We start from the raw sequence: 18,389 nt of genomic DNA on the forward strand, positions 1-18,389 counted from the left end.
CAGCACTGAGCAGCGACTGCTTAACCGCAGCCAATGCCCTGCACCTGCAGGGTTCACGCCGGTCTGTTTCTCCTCAGCCCTTTCCTCATCTCATTTCTTAACATGTAGGTTACACAATTATTCAGCTGCAAACCAGTTTTGTTTTCATTTTAGCTTACACAACTTGCTTGTTCTCTTTAAACAAGAAAACAAGGTAGTAGTGTTATTTTTTAATAACTTTCCTTGAAATATTAATAATAAGCCAGAAAATTCCAGGGAACAGTTAGTCAAAAATGAGAAGGTTTGGTGACCGTGCATCAAAGGGAAGCAGGATTTACTTACTCTGTCACTTCATGTGTGTGATTCACAAACCGCTTTATGAGAAGAAGAACGATTTGGGAATCACTCAAGTCCTGACATAAAACCAAACTAATAGCAACAACCCAATTTCCATGAAAACAGGCTGGTCTCCAAAGCTTCTGCTGAGACCAGACAGCATTGTGCTTGCAGTTTTCCTTTCCTCTTCAAAGCAGGTAGAACCAGGAATGTTCTATGCCTCATGGCAAGCTCTAAGATGTGGTATCAGACTTTCAGATGAGGGAGTTTTGCTTTACTCCCTGAACATTTCGCACTACAGCAGCAAGGGGAACAGCACAGGCATAGCTGAAACAAAGAGATGGACTGAGAGACAGAAAATGGATTCTGCAGCATTATTCAGTAGGATGGGGAACTGAAAGGGCAACTAAACCAATGAGAAAGAAGATTCAATTGTGGTCCTGTGAGACTTGCACTGAGAGAACAGCCCCGCCTGGTGTCCAGGCCCTTTGCCTATTGAAGGGATCCTCCAACGCAAACGTATTACAAGCAAGAGATGAAGGCCAAAGACACTCCAGGACTTGCTCACAAGCAGCAGCACAGCCCTCCCTGTCCCTGTGAGGTCAACACGTGAAGGAAAAGCAAAGGTGAAACCAAGTTTGGCGCTGACAGCAGGCTATAGGTCATCCTTCCATTTCACTGCGCAGGCCACTGTCAGCACTCTCTCTTGTCATAGATTCATTAAGATTAGAAAAGACCGCTAAGTTCACCAAGCCCAACCATCAACCCACCCCTACCTGCCCACATCCCCCTGTGCCACATCCCCATGGCTCTTTAACACTTCAAGGATGGTGACTCCACCATCTGCCTGGGCAGCTGTGCCACTGCATCATCACTCTTTCAGAGAAATTTTTGTTAATAACGAACCTGAGCCTCCCCTAAACAAGAAGGGGATGCTGTAGAATGGCTGGAAGTGGGATGGGAGGAGGACTCGCAGCTGATGAAGGCTGCAGATTGCAGGAGATGAGACTGGATTTCTCCCCCGTGGAGGCAGGCAGCAGTGCTCAGCACAGACAGCAGCAGCACAAGGCACCTGGTAGGCAGGCAGCATTTAGCACTTCAAAGCCTGCCTTCCTTTTGTGACTCCTACCCCAACCTGATGTATTTATAGCATCAGCAAAACCCCTCCTGCCCAGGTGCCCTAAAAGGGATCATTATTATCATCAGTCTTGCCAGAAAATTACATGGCGTGTTAAAGGCTTTCCTACTCCTGAGGCAGGATTAGGGCTGGTGAGAGCAACGCAGCCAGTGGGAAACGTCAGAGCCCCACTGCTGGGAGATGAGCCCCGAGCTGGGCCACGTGTCCCTGCGTGCAGGTAGGAAGGCAGCCAAGCACAGCCACCTGCACACAGCTGCTGCTTTCCCGGGTGGCAAAGCTCAAACACAGGGCCAGAGCCCACGGGACAGGGCACAGGCAGCCGCAGCGAGGGCAGCACAGCCAGCCCCGCTCTGGTCAAGCAACCGAGCCAAAAAGCAGCTTGAAATCATGGCTGCCTGGTGCACTGCTTCTGCAGAGACAGTGGGGTGGGGTGGAAGGCTGCAAGGAGGGCAGCTTGTTTCCCTCTCTGAGACAGAAAACATCAGTTGCCCTAAAAAATGAAAATCTTCTGGACAGACACTCAGTGTGTTTAAAAAAAAAAAAAAATCAGTTTCAAAGCAGTCTTTCTGAAGGTCTTTCCTGAACACAAAAGGGATAAAGACATGTTATATGCAATGGAAAAACACTGCATGCCTGGCATTTAGCATTTTTCACCTGTGACCCAAGACTCATGTCTATTTAACTCCCCGATTTAATCCGACAACACGTCTCAGGAAGAAAAAACCTTTCAGAGTTTGGAAAGAGTTGGAAAAAACTAAAGCCATGCTCAACACTTCCCCTTCCCTGGAGAGATAGGAGTGCTGCTTGCCCTTTCCTGACGATAAGCATATCCTGGTGGTTAAAAATACATTTGCTCTTACCGTAAATTCTCCATCAGCCAACTCCTTCAGCCCAGCCCACAGTGTTGGGGTTCACAATTCCTCGGAGACCACATGTGACAGAGCCCAGCTTGCACAAGTCCAAACACACTGGAGAAAAAGTAAAAATAACAGCTCTGATCCAGTGGCCGTTGCCTTCACCTGGAGCAGCAGCCACAATCTGTCAACGCCACTCATTACCTGCTCCCTTCCCTATGGAATCTGCATTTGTTTTGACTGACTTTGCAGCAGCTTCCAGACAAAAGGTGAAGGATACAAATTTTGAACAGCAATTCATTCTTCAGTTAGTTTGACAGTTTCCAGTGGTCATCGTGCCAAAGGGCCGAATTAGAAACAGCTTAGCAAGAAGCGGGGCTCCTTTGCTTGATCTGAGTTGCTTGAGAACAGGAGCCAGCTACCTGCTCTGCAAAACACTGCGCTGCCAGCTGGGTGCTCTTCCTCCCCACAACACCTCTCTTCTTCACCTGGAAACCTTGGCCTGGTGGAAGCCTGCTCTGACGCCTGGGCTCTGCAAAGAACACAGATAGCACCTTAGTGACACAGAGCCCAGCACTGCAAACCCAAGGCTGCCTCCCTCCCCAGTGTCTCCCCAGCAGCTCAGATTGCAGCCGCTCTTGCTGGCGGTGCCATGTCCCCTAGCACACTCCTGCCAGGAGAAAGCCAGTGAGATGCTGCCTTCCCAGGTCAGGGTAAAAGCTCCTTTCTGCCAACTACTCTCAAACAACTGTGGGCATCAGACCTTTCCTGAGGGATTGCATCACCAAGTCCCAGGTCCTGTTGTGACACGTTTTGTAGGTGAGGAAGTACAGAGAGGCCTCGTCCCCCTCCTGCACTGGCAACTTCAGCTAAATATTTGGAGAACATTTTGATAAAGGAAGTTTTTCTGTTATTTTAGGAAGAAAGTTCAGGGGGATAAAGAGAAATTTCATCTCATATTTGCACTGTGCACAGAAATTAAAGGAAATCAAGCAGCAGCCTTCTTCCCCCAGACAGCATTCCAGGCTGTGGAATCCAAGTTCACCCTCCTCTGTTTCCAAGAATCAGTAAGACAGAGGAGATACGGCAGAGCCCATCTGCACAGCCACAACCACGGGAACACCAGCAAAAATAGTAAACCAACACCAGCTTCCCTATCACGTCTGCACTGGAGGCCTTGGGCTCTCTGCACCAGTGTGGCTGGCAGTCCAGGACCTGTGCTTCACTTCGGTACGGCTCTTGCGCAACAGAAGGCTTCCACAGAGCAAACATAGCTACCTTTCCTTCCTATCCTACACCATCACCTTTTAGCCTGTACAGCACCCATTTCGGCAGTGTTCTGGAGCCTTCTCACTTCCCTCAGCCAGCCCCACACCTCGGATTTCGTATCCCACCTACCTCACGTTTGACCTTACCTCCATGTCCCTTCATTTAAGAAAAAGCAGGAGGAGCTCTTGGTGAAGTCGTGAGTTTTCCTGAAGACGAACGTCACGGCAGTGCTGAGTTCCCTGCTCCTGTTGTACTCCCACTCGTAGCCCCCACAGCTGTGCCCCTCTTACTCAGCCCACAGCCTTTGCTCCAGGAAGCCGTTTGGCATCTCATAAAGCTCAGCTCCCTGGGCTCCATGGGTTTACGTACGCATGCCATAGTGCAACTGATGGCTGCTGAGTATCTGGCAGCCCTGGAACGAGCACTCTGTACCTGTCCTTGGGAGCTGTTCTGCTTCAAATATTTTCCTCCTCTGTTTTCAAAGGTCTCATGAAAGCAGCAGTGCTTGAAGAAGGCTAACAAAGGCGACTGCAGGGGAGGATGAAGACCTTCAAGCAATTGTCCAAGCTTTTACAGGTGAGCAGAAGCCTCTGCCCTCAGACGCTGCCCCTGGAACGGCCATCAGGACTTGCTGTCAGCAGCACTCACTGCCCTCACAGAGCCCAAGAGGGAGCACTCCCACCTCTCACTTTATTTCCTTCACCTTTCCTCATTCATTTATTTCCTGTGGGTTTTCCTCTTTGATTAAATTTCTGGTATGTAGCAGCTCAATAATAAAACAGCTAACTCATGGGAGATGGAGGATATTTATCAAATCTACTGCATTTCTTTCATTCCTTGTAAGACCTTGAGAGACAATCCTGAACCACGTTTTTCCTTTCTTTTAAAAACAGAAAGAAGAAATCATATGAGCAGTTGACAAGTTTTCAAACCATCAATGTTTTATTTGGTTAGTTTATTAAACACCTTTAAGACAATTAATTTTGGTCTGTACCCTTCTAGAAAATAATTCAAGTTCTGAACAAACCTCCAATACATAAAGCAAAGTTACTTTACCATACGCAAATTTCAGATCAAAATACAGCACTCTGTTTTCTTACATTTATAAAACCCGGTCAAATACAAACGACATTAAAAAAGATAAAACACTTCCACTGATCCTTGGTACAATATTACAGCACAATTTGCACAGTGGCCACTAAGTCTCCAAAGCACAATTCAAACACTTTAAGAAGGGAACCTCCCTTTAGTCACCCAACATCATACTGAACACGTAAACAAAGCGAGCGCTACTTCATCCAGGGAAATTCTCACGTCCCTTTTTGTGTGTTTGAGCCACAAAGCCGTTCTGCAAGTCGTGTTACGGGTGTGTAAGCAAACAGCTTTCTGCTTCTGTTACAGCTTTACGTGCCACCGCTCCATGAAAACAAACGGGTGGAGGTGGGCCAGACTCTGCACTGGGCAATTTATGGCAACTAAAGTAAACCAATAAGCATGTTTATTGTGTTTGCTTTTTGTAAGAACAAATCATAAGTCTCTTAAAAACCAAAATCAATACCGAATGATCTGTGGGTACAACTTGAGGAACTGCCTTTTTTTTCATTTTCATGACATCTAACAGACACAGAGTGTTTTCAATTGCTGAGTCTGTTCCATTTCAAGACCCAGTGTTTCAGCAACAGGTCAAAGTGCCATCAAAATTGCACATTTTTTTTCCAATTATGAAAACATAATAGCATGCAGTGTTTGTTTGCCCAGAAGCTTGCACTTATGCTCACCTATGAGCGATGTGGCATCTCTCATTAAACTGCACTGAGCACAAATCAAAACACATACTGAGAATGACGGAATGGAGGCATCAGACGACAACCATCCCCAGGAAGTTGACTTAGCAAACCTTACAATCACACCTTGAGAAAAGAAAGTAAAATCAGAGCACAAACGGGAGGGTCTGACATACCCAGCTCAGGCCAGAGCTGCATAGGCAGCGAGGCCATTGCACACGCGGCACAGCACAACTCAACAGGTATTTCTGCCCCTCGGTTGTCCCCTATCCTCCCCCCCCAATGCACAAACATTACTTGCAATCCCATCGTAAGCTTCATTATTTCAGCCTCAGTGAAAATGTGCACATGTCCAAATGGAAAACACAGACCGACAGACCTGTTTTGGTCTTCTCCCTCCCCCAAGCTCCCACCAGATCCATTAGGATACCACACAAACACATTCAGAACTTGTTCCTATCTGGTAACATCAGTTTTATCCCAACAAAATGAAGGAGAATTGCATACTGCATAAAATAGCACATATTTAATAATGCTTATGTAAACACTATAGGATGGAAAAATAATATTAAAAAAGCATGAGTGAGGTACAGCAAGAACTCGATTTGCTAACTTAGCCTTTTAAGTGCAATTGAAACACTGCATACTGCCCTTCTCCAAAAAGTCTCTCCACAATTAAGCTACATTACTGGGATTATTCCCTTACAGCTACATACTCATGCTGTAACTCCTTACATTGACTTAATGCAAATAGTTAAGGGGCAAAAATTAATTCACAGGGTTAATTAAAGTTTCTGCAGTATTTAAAAGGAATGGTTGCAAAGGGATCAACCATGGAAAATGTGGTAATGCACGTTTTAAAAACATTTCCAATAATTTTAACACAGAACAGCAAATAGATTTTGAAAAATGCATAGAAACCCTGTCAATATAAAAATCCCCACTAAAATTACACAACTAAACAATTTTAATCTAAATATTTTATGTGCTTTTCCTATAAAGGCCACTTTGACATACAAATACAAAAAAATTTACAGTTTTTCCCCGAAATAAATAATTTGTTTCTCAATTAAGAATACTGAGTATGGAAGCACAACGAACTTCTCGCAGACCAACTGCTCACTGCGTTGGCTGCTTCCAAAGAAGAAAATCGCCACATATTCTCAATTACCCAAAGAAATAAAACACCACCTTCAGACTTGGTACTTCCTAGTGCTATGAAGAGCCTGGGGTTAGGGACGGAGAGGTTCTGGACCCCTCACACCATATGTGCTAGGGAGGGAATATACACAGATGTCTGAAGGGAGATTTGCTGTTTCCCAAGTTACGGAAGAGATGGAAATTAGGGAAAATAAATAAAGGTCAACCTGAATTAAAGAGACAAAACAGTAAGTGGAGTTAGGAAGGAGACGCAGTACGAGGTACCACGGGGTGAGTAAATGCCACGTGTAAGTGAACTGCTCAGAAGGAGGCATGTAGAGGTGAGAGGACATGACAGAGACGAGCGACTCGTGGGATGCAGGACCAGGGGAACAGCACACAGATTGAACAGGGGCAAGAAGAGGAACACAAGGAACAACCTGCACTGGAAAACGGATGCAATGGGGGAACAAAGGATTTTCAACAGTGCTGACCACATGAGCATTTATCCCTGAACGGTGATGGAAGCAGCAAAATCAAACGTGCACATACATGCACAAGCAGTGGAAACAAAAGAACTGGATTTGAGACATGACAGGTATTTGTCACTGTAAGCACCAGCACCACAACAGGACAACATGGGGGACGTGAGCAAGTCAGACCTACCTGGAGTGTGCAGCACACCAAAAATCCTACGGCAAAGAGATGCAAACACTGTGAAGTGGCCCCAACTGACCCAGTGGGTGAGCTGCACTGGTGGATTTACAAGACAAGCTCCAACTGCAACAACACGAGACTGACAGGGGGGTACACTGTGACACCACGCCATTCAGACTCAGAACATCCAGCAAACCAGACAGAGAGAGGCAGGGGCGAAGGAGGAAAACCAGAGCACACAAGTTGATTGCGACAAAGAATTCTTGGGCAGCCATTTAGTACAAGTTCTTCTAACCTTGGACCAAGGACTGGGTTAGGAAGGACACAAGAGCCGTGCTTCTTCTGTACCAGCAGGAATCCCGCTCTCTGGGGCTCTATGTTGCATAGTTTGACTGAAGCCAAAGAGCACTTCTTATTTTTCCCCACTTTTTCACAGAAGAGACACTGCACGCTCAGGTCAGAGCGTCCCAAGGCCTGGCCCTCAGCAATGACTGGGTTTGTTTTTGAGGTAACGCAAAGATTTGGGGATAGGCACGTCAAAAAACAAACAACAAAAAAAGCAAAAGCTCATTCCCACACAGGACAGAAAGACACAGAGAACACATGCATATAGAAAGCCTGTAATAGCAAACATCCATCGCACAGTAGTCAAAGCGTGACAGCTGGATGACGGCAGTAAATCGAGCTGTCCCACTGCATGCCAGCAATGGCAACCAACGAAGTGAGAGCTTCTACCACAACACACAGACATTTCTGTAGAAAAGGCAACAATAAATTCTGACCATATCCTGGCAGTCGCTAATATCTTACATCTGACAGAAGGCTGAGCCTTCACCAGCAGCAGCAGAGTGCTTGGAACGGCATGACACCCCATCGTCCTCCTATTGCCTGGCTCATGGAACACAGGTATCATTAGCTGTTAATCAAGGCGGTTATTTCATTCTCCTATGCTAAAATAAAAATATTTTCATAGTACAAAATTATACTGAATACATTAGTCAGCATTCGCCTGTGCATTTTAATTTGTTAGTCCAATCCTGCAAGATTCCTAGGACTCAATAAAGCAACATACAGAGGCAAAACTCTGAAGGCAGAGCACTCATCTGAATAATGGTACTTTGTTTTAATTTCGCCTTCAAAAGAAAAATCTCCAACTGTCAAGGCTGCTGCTTCAGGCCATTAAATGCTAAGTATACAAAGAGGGAAGTGATTACACGTTTGTTTATTTAATTAAAGAAAAAGAAAAAAACCGGGAGTCAGGCATTCCCAGGCTACTGAGATCTGTACTCATCCACCCTGCAGAAAAGGTTCCAGAGCCTCCAAGCTTTCAGATTTCAGTGCACTAAGAACTCCTTGGATCTCAGCTAACACAGCCCAAAAGCCTTTCCATCCTCCCATGACACGAGGGCAGCGCGGACGCTGTAATTCACTGAACAGCCACCACAGTGCCAAGCTGCTAATTCCAGAGCCTCCTGCTTGGTACAGTCAGCACAAGCACCAGCAGCCCCTTCTTTCAGCCTATTTGTGCGTGCCCAGTACAACACTTGCTACATTCACCTCAATGTTAGGATGAGCTGCCACGTAACCTTTCTGCAGAAGAGTTCCTGTGCAGCATTCCTTCCTTTTGTCTCGACAGAAAGGAAAGAAAGGCAGCACTTTCCCATTACACCTTGCATTATTAAGGCCTTCTGCTGTTAGGAAGCTGTCTAATGAAAACGGATTATTTGTTAAGAAAGCACTGAGTACACGCAAACAATAAAAGCACAAACAAAAGCTGAAATCAGCTTACATTGTTGCTTTGTGGAGCCAAGCACAGCATAACGAAATCAAAAGTATGTTAAAGCAGCACCTTCAGAGGCAAAAAGAGGGAAGAGAGGGAAGCTTTTTTCCCCTAAAATTCTTCAAGCTAAGCAAAAACCCGCATGCTTGAAGGTCCCAAAGAAATGGATAAAAACACAACCCCGGGTATGGCAGGTTGGTGTTCATTTGGGCAGCTTTTCTCTGCAGATCAGTAAATGGGAAACTCCATGTAAGCCCACATTTCGCATTACAGAACAAACTGTGAATCTGTTAGGAAAACAGAGGCTCCAGCTCAGAGGCAAATCAGCACAGAACTGAGGCAGAGCAAAAACCCAATCCGCCTTTAGAAACAGCTGACATCCCTATTTTGAGTTTTCTCTTTATAAAAATCACCAGGTCAGTCTTTCAATTGCTTCTCTCATTTACAAGTATAATAGTTACTTTCAAGTCATAATTTTTATTTACTTTTACAGCAGCTGCAGGTCAACCTTGGTCTTTTCGTTACAGAAACATGCATTTAAAATGAAATTAAAGTAAACTGTCCTTGGACAACGGCATCACTCTGCCCTGCTTCGTGTTTGGGTCCAGGTTTTCACTGAAGGACAAAATGCAATGTAAGAAAAGAAGAGGATATGACAAAGTGCAGGAAGAAAAACAATAAAATGAGGTAGCTGGGAACAGGGGCTTCCCCCCTATGGACCAAAGGCAAACGTGTGCCCAAAAGAACAGAGTACACATGGCGTGATACACATGTCCCACATCAAGGATTGCTCACGGCAGCTCAGGTGATGATTAACCTGCAGACAGCACCAGCTTGATGAGCAGCCGTTTTATCATCTGTTAGCCACAAGCACTGAGCAGGTTGTCAGGGGACGCCAAGATGTGCAGAAAGCAGCAACAGCAGCACTGAGTTTGTGCAGACCTTCTCTGACCCACCGAAGCATTTCTGAGTGATCATCTGCAAAAGCACTTGATCCAAATGGAAATCTGGGACAAGGGTGAAATCAAAGCCATGCTAGTAAGACTGAAAGACAGAACAACCAAGGCCAGAAAGCAGTAGTGCACTGAGGGCATGCACAGGAACCCAGATGTTTTGGGTCAAGGCTTTGGCTGGGCTGACCCTCAGACAGCCTCTCAGGCACCAGGCCTGACACATCCCAGCCCTGCTTCCCAACAGCAGAGGCAGCAATGGGCAGCATCACCCCAGCTCTGTGCCACAAAGAGCCTCGTCCCATCGGATGAGTACAGCTAATGCTGTGCACAACAAAAAAAACACTGACACTTTATTGTTCTCTTTCCTCACTGCTTACCAGGCAGTATTTATACTACCCTGAGATGCCCACAAGAACACAGCTCACTGTTTAAATCAATCAAACTAAGGTACTGACAGAATATCAGAAGTTGCAAAGTGTCACCTCTAACCCTTAGATACAGAAAGCTTCAATTGGGAGAAGCAAAACTTTAGGTTTGGGAAGCCAGAGAGAGGAAGAAACGCTCAAAATTAGCTGAGGTGTTTGTTCATGCAAACAAAAGCTAGAACAGATCTCAGCCACTGTGAGCAATCCTGAAGAGTCCTTTGGAGTAATTTAAGACCTGTTCTCAAAGAGTTTATGAGAAAGCACCACTTGCAGGGTTACCCTTCGGCTCCCTACCAGGACAGAACTTCCACACAGCTTCAGGGAATGTCTGTTCAACACGACCACCCTGCCATGCCCTGCAGCACACCATTTCACTTATTCCAAGATGGAAACAGGCTTTGCTTTTTAAGAAATGGTGAAACACGTGGCAGATGAGAACGCTTTCCCACTTTCACGCACAAATTAATTGAACAGATGCTGCCAGGCTGAAGCTGTAGCATGTAGATCATTAAGCTGAGACATTCAAGAAGAGTCACAGTGATAAGTCTTTACAGCATACTGCCTACCCCATGCAAAAATGTAGGCTTTCCAAAGTGGCTCCTGCTTTTTAATCAAGTGCAATTTTGTTCCACAGTGTTTTTGATTTCTGTTCCGAAATGCACGCAGGCGGCAGCACACTGACAATGCAGACAGGCAGGAATGATGCTGTAAAGGCAGCCTGCAGTACAGCCCACCTTAACAACATCCCTCAGGTTGTGACTGGGGCTAGGAGCACAGATGGAAGAAACTCGCCCTTGACAAAACCAGAGGACATCACAGCATCAATTGACAAGACATGAAGAAAGGAAGACAAAGAAAAAAAGGGCAATACGTGGTGATTCAGAAGCACCCAGCGTTAAAAAAAAAAATACATATTTGTGTTTTATCAGTAACATAATAGATGTTCCTTACAGCAGGGATGCTTCTGTCTATCCTATCATTGTAATCAAATCCATCAGCTTTTACAGGCCTACGGTACAGCCTCATTTCATTACAAACATTCAAGAGCACAGGTAGGCAATGGCATTGAGCATGTTCATTCACTGAGGTGCTGGGGCAGGCGTGCAGCAGCCACACGCAAATCCTGCACAGATACTGAGCAGCAAGGTTTAACTGTTTGCACTGAGAAGTTCCAGACTTTCAGCACACTATTTCAAATAACCTTTAAACGCTTCTCCTAAACAAGTCTGACACACAGATGACAACTTCTGGAACTACTGAGCAGCTATCCTGAATAAGCTATTAAAAAAAAAATTTTGTATCACTAACAAATTTACACCATTATCAGCTGTTGGTAGCAGGTTATTGTTTAATACCCCCATTACTATAAATAGCTTCTAGCAGATGTTCATCTAATTCATTAGGCACTTAGAATGGTTTTAATGCATTGTTTCAGGGTACCTGTTAATAAGGAATTGAGAAAACTGGTTACTGGAGCACAGCAACATAAGGCTGCAGTTCCCACAGGACAAAGCTGACTGGGGTTGTTGCTCTGAAGCCTGGTTGCAATCCCTCCCATTTGAATAAACGTAAAGAAAAAAGAGAACCAAATCATAAGATGACCTATCAGTAACATTCACAGCACACAGATGTCATCTTCACAGCAGCGCTTCACCCACATCTTACTGGCTTTTACACTTTATATCTCCCAGTGAGCTTTACTGGCCCAGCTTCTCCACCTTCAGACATCTCTCCTCCCTTTTCTTGCCAAAGCAACGTGCTACAGAAAAGCAGACACACCCAGCCCAGCTCAAGGCTCCAACAGCAAACAAGAACAGCAGCAGATGGCAAATATCAAAAGGCTACAGCATCAGTGACTGCAGCACAGGCCCCAGCTCAGCCTTCAGCAGGAAAGTACTCCGAGTGAACACAGAATAAGTAGCCTCTGCCTCAAAAAACGAGTATGCACATAATTAACACCACGCTCTGAAAAAGCTGGTTAATTACTCCAAGGAGTAAAGAGAACACAAACCCTAAAACCTTGATGCTTATTACAGGAAGGATCCATGCCCTACATCAAATAAAAGTCTTTTGAAAGCGTCACTGAGCAGCACAAAATCACTCCTCGGTTAAAATCTGAAGCATGCCCGTGTCCTCTGCCATATCCACATCGCCCCAGAGACAACCTTCCTCCTGCAAATAAGATTAATTCAACTGAATTGTACTTTACCCAAGTATTTATCATTTTAAATATTAAAACCTATTGTCAGCTGCCATTTATTATACACTTGCATGGCATCAGTGCTCTAATAGAGAGCAGTGTCTGCATGCACCACACGGAGTGATGGCTGAAGGCAGCTGTGAGGAGTAACACAAAACTGCAGAACAGTACTTAAAAAAAAAAAACCTAAAGATTTACAGTGTTTTAAGTAACATTCATTTAAAAAAAAAAAAAAAAAAGAACCGCTACTCTTTTCTGGAGCACAGTGAGTTTTCAGCACCTCCACACAGAACAGAAGAGTTGAATTACTGCTATACACAGAGGAAACAGAAGTTTGGCACTTGTAACAACTACTGTTTGTTATTGCATCCTGCACTTGGCATGGCAAATGTGCATCACCAAAACCCAGGCAGGCAGTACAGACAGTGCAGTTACTGAGCTCACCAGAGATGCTGCAGCCAAAGCAGGGAAAGCACTCCCTAAACCCTTCGCTTCTTGTTCTTCTGCATTTACCAAGTCACGCAGGCACAAAAAATACTGCACAAAAAAATTAATTAAGCTGCCTGATGTTCTCTGGAAGGAGAGTTGGTAAGAAAGCCAGGCACTTGGGAGCTCTGATGGAAACACTTGTACCTTCAGCAAGAAGTCTGACTCAGAAGCAGACGCTGCGACACGCAAGTCTTGTGCTGTCAAACACCAAAGAGATGCAAGCCTGTCTGCTCTCACCATTGAGCCAGCTTGGTAAGTTTGCCTATCGTGTAATCTCACGTTAATTTCAGTTTAATTTAAAGATGAGGCACTGTCAAAGCTACTGAAAGCCACTTGACCCAAACAGTTGAGCTGATATAGCATTTCCACAAAAGTGAAAACTTGAGGAATAGCTGATGAATTATCTAAAGATGTGCAGACCTTGCTTGCTGCAGTCCGGAACAGCGCAGAGCACAAGGCCCTACACAGGATATCCCTTTTCCAGCTTAGGAAGAGGATGAGAGTTGGAACCCCAGGGCTGGAGAGCAGTCCACGCAGGACAGGTGAGCAACAGGAACCAGGCCAGGAGTTCTGTTACCCAAAAACAATCTCTCATACCCAGGAAAAAGAATAAAAGTCTTTTCTTTTTGGGAGGGGGACTGTGGTAGGATGTGGAGTGAGGGGGGAAAAGAAACACCACCATGGCTCCTGTCTTCTGCAGCCTCCACTCCATCACTGGTGGCTTTCTGTTACAATTACCAGTTTGTCCATCCCTATCACAGTGAAGGGGAAAAAGCCACCCCTGCCGTGTGGCCCAGCCGCTGTGCGGGACCATGCTGGGCTCAGTCCAGGATACGGCCACCCCAAACCTGCAGTGGTGAACACAGTGTCAGGGGGCACAGGGATGAACATCCTGGCCCCAAGAACCTCAGCACTACGGCTGCCTGCTGCCATGATCCCCAGAAAGCAGCACAGTGCCCTGGCAGCTCACTGAGAGGACGGCTCAACGAGTTACCTGTGGGGCAACCGTGCGGATTTATGAAGGCTGATTCAAGCTGGAAGGAATTGAGCTGGACTGGCTATCAAGAGCACCATGCCAAGCAAGGACAACTTAAATAGTTACTAAACTGCCAAATCATTGGAAAACTCCTGGATTGCAAGCTGAGAAAATGCAGGAGCTGCCTCAGGTGTGGCTTGGCCATCCTGTGCAGGGGAGGCTGGTGCCAGGGCAGCACAGGGGGCTGGGTGGCAGCACCTACAAATGAACCCAGTTCAACCCTGTGGCTCAGGAAGCTGGTCAGTGCCTTCCAGTCAGTACTTCTGGAATCAAATCCTCCCTATCAAGCCAAACATCTCTTCCACCTTGCACAGAGACCAGCCATCCACCTCGCACACCATCAGCGGTACAGCAGGGCTCTCTTTAGGAAAGCAGGGCCCTGTTTTCCAGGCCCAGCTCCAACCAGGGGCACAATTTCACATTCCCAGAGAGGCACCGGTCACTGAGCATGCCAACTGACACCAACTGACACCAACTGACACTTCCCACCTTCCTCTGTGCCCAGCAGCTCTCCAGGAACCGCTCACTAACGTAACACAAAACCACAACACGCAAACATTTCCAGGCAAGGCCAACAAAGACAATTTTGAGATCTCAGGAGCGCCTACATTTTTGCCTTGAGAACGTACCTGAAACTCAAGGCGCAGGTGTTGGCACAGGGTTGGTCCCTGACCTCCAGCCACATGCTAGGAAATAAAGTTAACTGTTTCAGGTGAAGAGACTTAAGCTTCTCGGTCAAATCTAGCTGAGCACATTTGCAATACAGCTCGGTTAGAGCAGAACTGCTCGCTTTATTTACCTTTACAAAAAAAAGTAAGAATACCTACTGTTAATCCTACTTCAACTGTAAACATTTGTTCAATAACTTTAACCACAAAACACTGCTAATGTATATATGATTTGGATTCGTTATGTGCATTTATTACTTAGGCCTTCTGGACACTAAATGCCCTCAAGTGTACTGGGGAGCTACAGGGACTCAGGAGATAGCAGCCTGTAAAAGTCTACATACAGTTTCTGAGAGTTTTCTAAGCACTTAGAAAACCAAGTCCAAATACTTAGAAACATTCAATCACTTTTGAATACAGGATCTCAGCACTTTGCCTAAGAAACAAAATTAACACGAAATTTTTGAAGAGGGGAGATTTTATAGATAAGCCAACAGCACTTGATTTATTTCACATGATGGCTGAAGATGGAAATAGTGGTTCACATTTCTGTAGTAAAGCATTATATATAAATTTAAAACCTAAAGACTATATATACACACATATCAAGTTCACCGCAATGCATAAATATATAAACTTTTTTAATATGCCATCTAATAGAGGTCAGAAAATCGATGTCTACAGTTCAAGTTTTGCAGCACTTCAGCATTGTAAAAAATAAAAAATAAATAAATAATGGCCAACAGATTGATTGCTGCCCTCTCTTGTTGCCTTTTTTTTCCCCCACCCCTTTTCTCAGAACCGGAGTAATTCCCACTACACATCAGCACTGTGGAAGGACTGAGCAAAAGCAAGTTTCAGAAAGCCTCGTCAAGGAGAACCTTGAGAAAAGGAAAAACTAAAGGAACCTTTAGTTGAATGTAACTCTTGTGTGAGTTCAGGATTGTATTTCAGCAGATCTAAGGAGATTCAACAACAATGACAAAGGTTGATGCTAACACAACCGAGGGCAGATTGGCGTCTGAGGTCCATGAAGTTGCAGCGTGGAAAGTACTGTACTTAGTTATAATACTGGTTGTACAAAATCTTTTTCTGAAGGGCAGGAGGCCTCATTTCTATTTCTACCTCTCTCATTTCATTACTTTTAAATAACCTTTAAATAACTACAAGTTGCATCCCACCCATCATAAACAACAGTGAAATCAAGAAGTGAGGTACAGTGTTCTACCAGCCCATCTTTACCAAGAACAGAAGTCAGTCGAAATCACTACTGACGTGAACACGACTCAATAGGAAATAAAATGTAAGATACTGAATTCCTCACTATAACCACACCGTAAAGCCCAGCTTTCAAAATCAAACAGCAGTAAACAAGACTCTGTGCCCTAGCATGGAAATCATTAGCACACCAACTTCTGATCCCAATTCAAAATAGCCGTACAAATTTCCTGCAAGTGATAATACAAAAATCTGATTTCTGTGAAACAAATGTATCCTTGCCATATTTCACCTTTGCTCCAGAGATAAAATGTTTCTATAATCCTCAGTCTTATAAATAAAAAATAACATCCTCCTAGTTTTCAAGTGCCCTGAAGTAGGAAGGAACACAACCTATTCTCTTTAATTTCTCAAGCTTCGTTGTCTTCTACCAAGAGCAGCAGTCATCATGAACCATTCCAAAAACCATTTCCTCTTATTGCAAGGAAACGACCTCCAAAACCCCATGCAGAAACACATGCTGCCCATCTATATACCAGTTCATCAGGCTATCCAAATGTCAGCATAAAAAAACCACAGTTTACTTCTCTGCAGTATACTGCATCCATTTTAGATTAGTCCATTTTAAATATATTAAAAATATTTTTAGGAATGAAAACATTGCAAATGAATGAAAAACATATGTACACACCACCACCACTTTTAGGCACAGACCTTAGCTTTGAGGAAGGACTAGGAGTGAAAGGTGCAACAACCAACGCCTCCTGTGGCATCACAGTCAAACAGCAGTCTTTGCAGTACACCAGGGAGGTTGGTTTTCATATAGTTTTCATAATATTCTGCATATTAGAGCTATCTGGTGCAAGATAGCACATTTATTCTTATCGGTTCCCCCCAAGGGAAACGCACCTTAAATCTTTCTCTCTTTCCAATAAACTTCACCAAAGGAATACCAGCTCCCACCAGTTCCAGACACAGCAGATCTCCTTCAATAACACACTGTAAAGTCCAAATGGTTACGACTGAAGGTGTTTCCTCGATCCCCCCTCGTTTTCCCCCTCTTCTTTTTAATGTTTACGTAAGTTATTTGTTCCCGAAACAAGAACTGAGACTCAAGCTTTTTAAGCATTTAAAACAAAAACAGTTACCATACCAAAGCACAGCATACAGTGTAAGTTTCAGTTGTAATTTCTCAGCTTTTCCTTTATATAGAGCTACATATGGTGGACTGCGCAGAACTCTTCCAGTCTCCTCCACTGCCAGCACACGGATCACGGGGAAGGAACGCGGATGCGGAACAAGCCCTGCTGGAGCTGCAGTCGGAAGAGCTTGCAGTTTGCAATCCTCAAGGCTGCACAGCCAGTACGGCGAAGGTCCGACGGGAAAAGCGGCTTGGTGCGCTGCCACGTCCCCGTGCTTCTCTTAAACTCCCTAACGTAGTCGTAATTCGTACCTAAACCCACGTGTGGAGAAAGAGAGAAGAATGCTTAAAGACATACTGGACCCACCAGCACATTTCACCTCTAATAACGGAGATATGGGAACAAGAGCACGCACAGGACTGCAGATCGGCTTCTGGATACCCTGCTGAAATCGTTCTCAAAAGGAAACTGTGACATTTCTTCTATCCTAATACACATCACTTGGACTTTTACTGTTCTATATTCTGCAGAAAGCCCTGTTTTACACACACACAGCCATAAAACACGTACTCTCTCACACATCTTTTACAGCAGGGCCAGATGCTGACAGCTGTGTGGGAGGAGTACAAATGTGTTTGGCAGTACACCTGTGTGGTTAAGACTTAGAGGTAAGGGCCACTAACACAGTCAGGGACAGCAAAGGATGAGGGCCCAAAATGCAGAACCATCTGCTTACTGCTGCAAGGATGGTGCAGCAAATGGACAGATCAGTACGATGGGAAAGGCATTACAACAAAGGCAGGATGACAAAAGGACCAGCACAACAGAAAGGTGCTATGAGGAAAGGGAAGAAGATTGCTCACCTGTATCAGAAGAATCCAAGTTCACAGGGGAAAGCTTCACCAAGGAGGGATCTCCAGAAGGAGATCCTTCCCAGTGGCAGTCAGCCCTTAAATGAGGTCTAAGAGAGGTGCAGCCAGGCTGCAGCCCTTCTGCTCACACAGCTGAATTGCCTTCACCTGTGCTCCAGGACTGACCAGGTTCTTTCCCCAGGTGCTCAATCAGTGGGTCAGGCCAGGGCTCAACAGTTCTCATACAGATGGGATGAACAACCCTGGCACTAATTTTGTTCTCATATTTACATGAATGCATTAACAATCTCTTAGTCCTGACTTCTTCCAATCTTCAAGCAACAAATCAACCAAATGTTTACAGTGCTCAGTTTCTTTTTGAAGAGGTATAGCAACAACAACAAACCACTATAAATCTCTCAACATCTAGCATTAACTCTCTGAAGACAACAGTAACAATGTAATCTGAT

General features: G+C 44.9%; 1 protein-coding gene across 1 annotated transcript in view; it reads right to left on the reverse strand.

Moving 5' to 3' along the window:
• Positions 1 to 4,545: 4,545 nt before the first annotated feature.
• GAN (gigaxonin) overlaps positions 4,546 to 18,389 on the reverse strand; it is a 36,513-nt gene continuing 22,669 nt past the window's right edge. Inside the window, exon 11 of the mRNA XM_042877003.1 lies at positions 4,546 to 17,379. Coding sequence (XP_042732937.1) covers positions 17,198 to 17,379 — 182 coding nt within the window. The 3' untranslated portion in view covers positions 4,546 to 17,197. The remainder of the gene's footprint in view (positions 17,380 to 18,389) is intronic.

Source organism: Lagopus leucura, unplaced genomic scaffold (genome assembly GCF_019238085.1).
Source record: "Lagopus leucura isolate 7727_CA_CO unplaced genomic scaffold, USGS_WTPT01 Super-Scaffold_100017, whole genome shotgun sequence".
Taxonomy (NCBI): domain Eukaryota; kingdom Metazoa; phylum Chordata; class Aves; order Galliformes; family Phasianidae; genus Lagopus; species Lagopus leucura.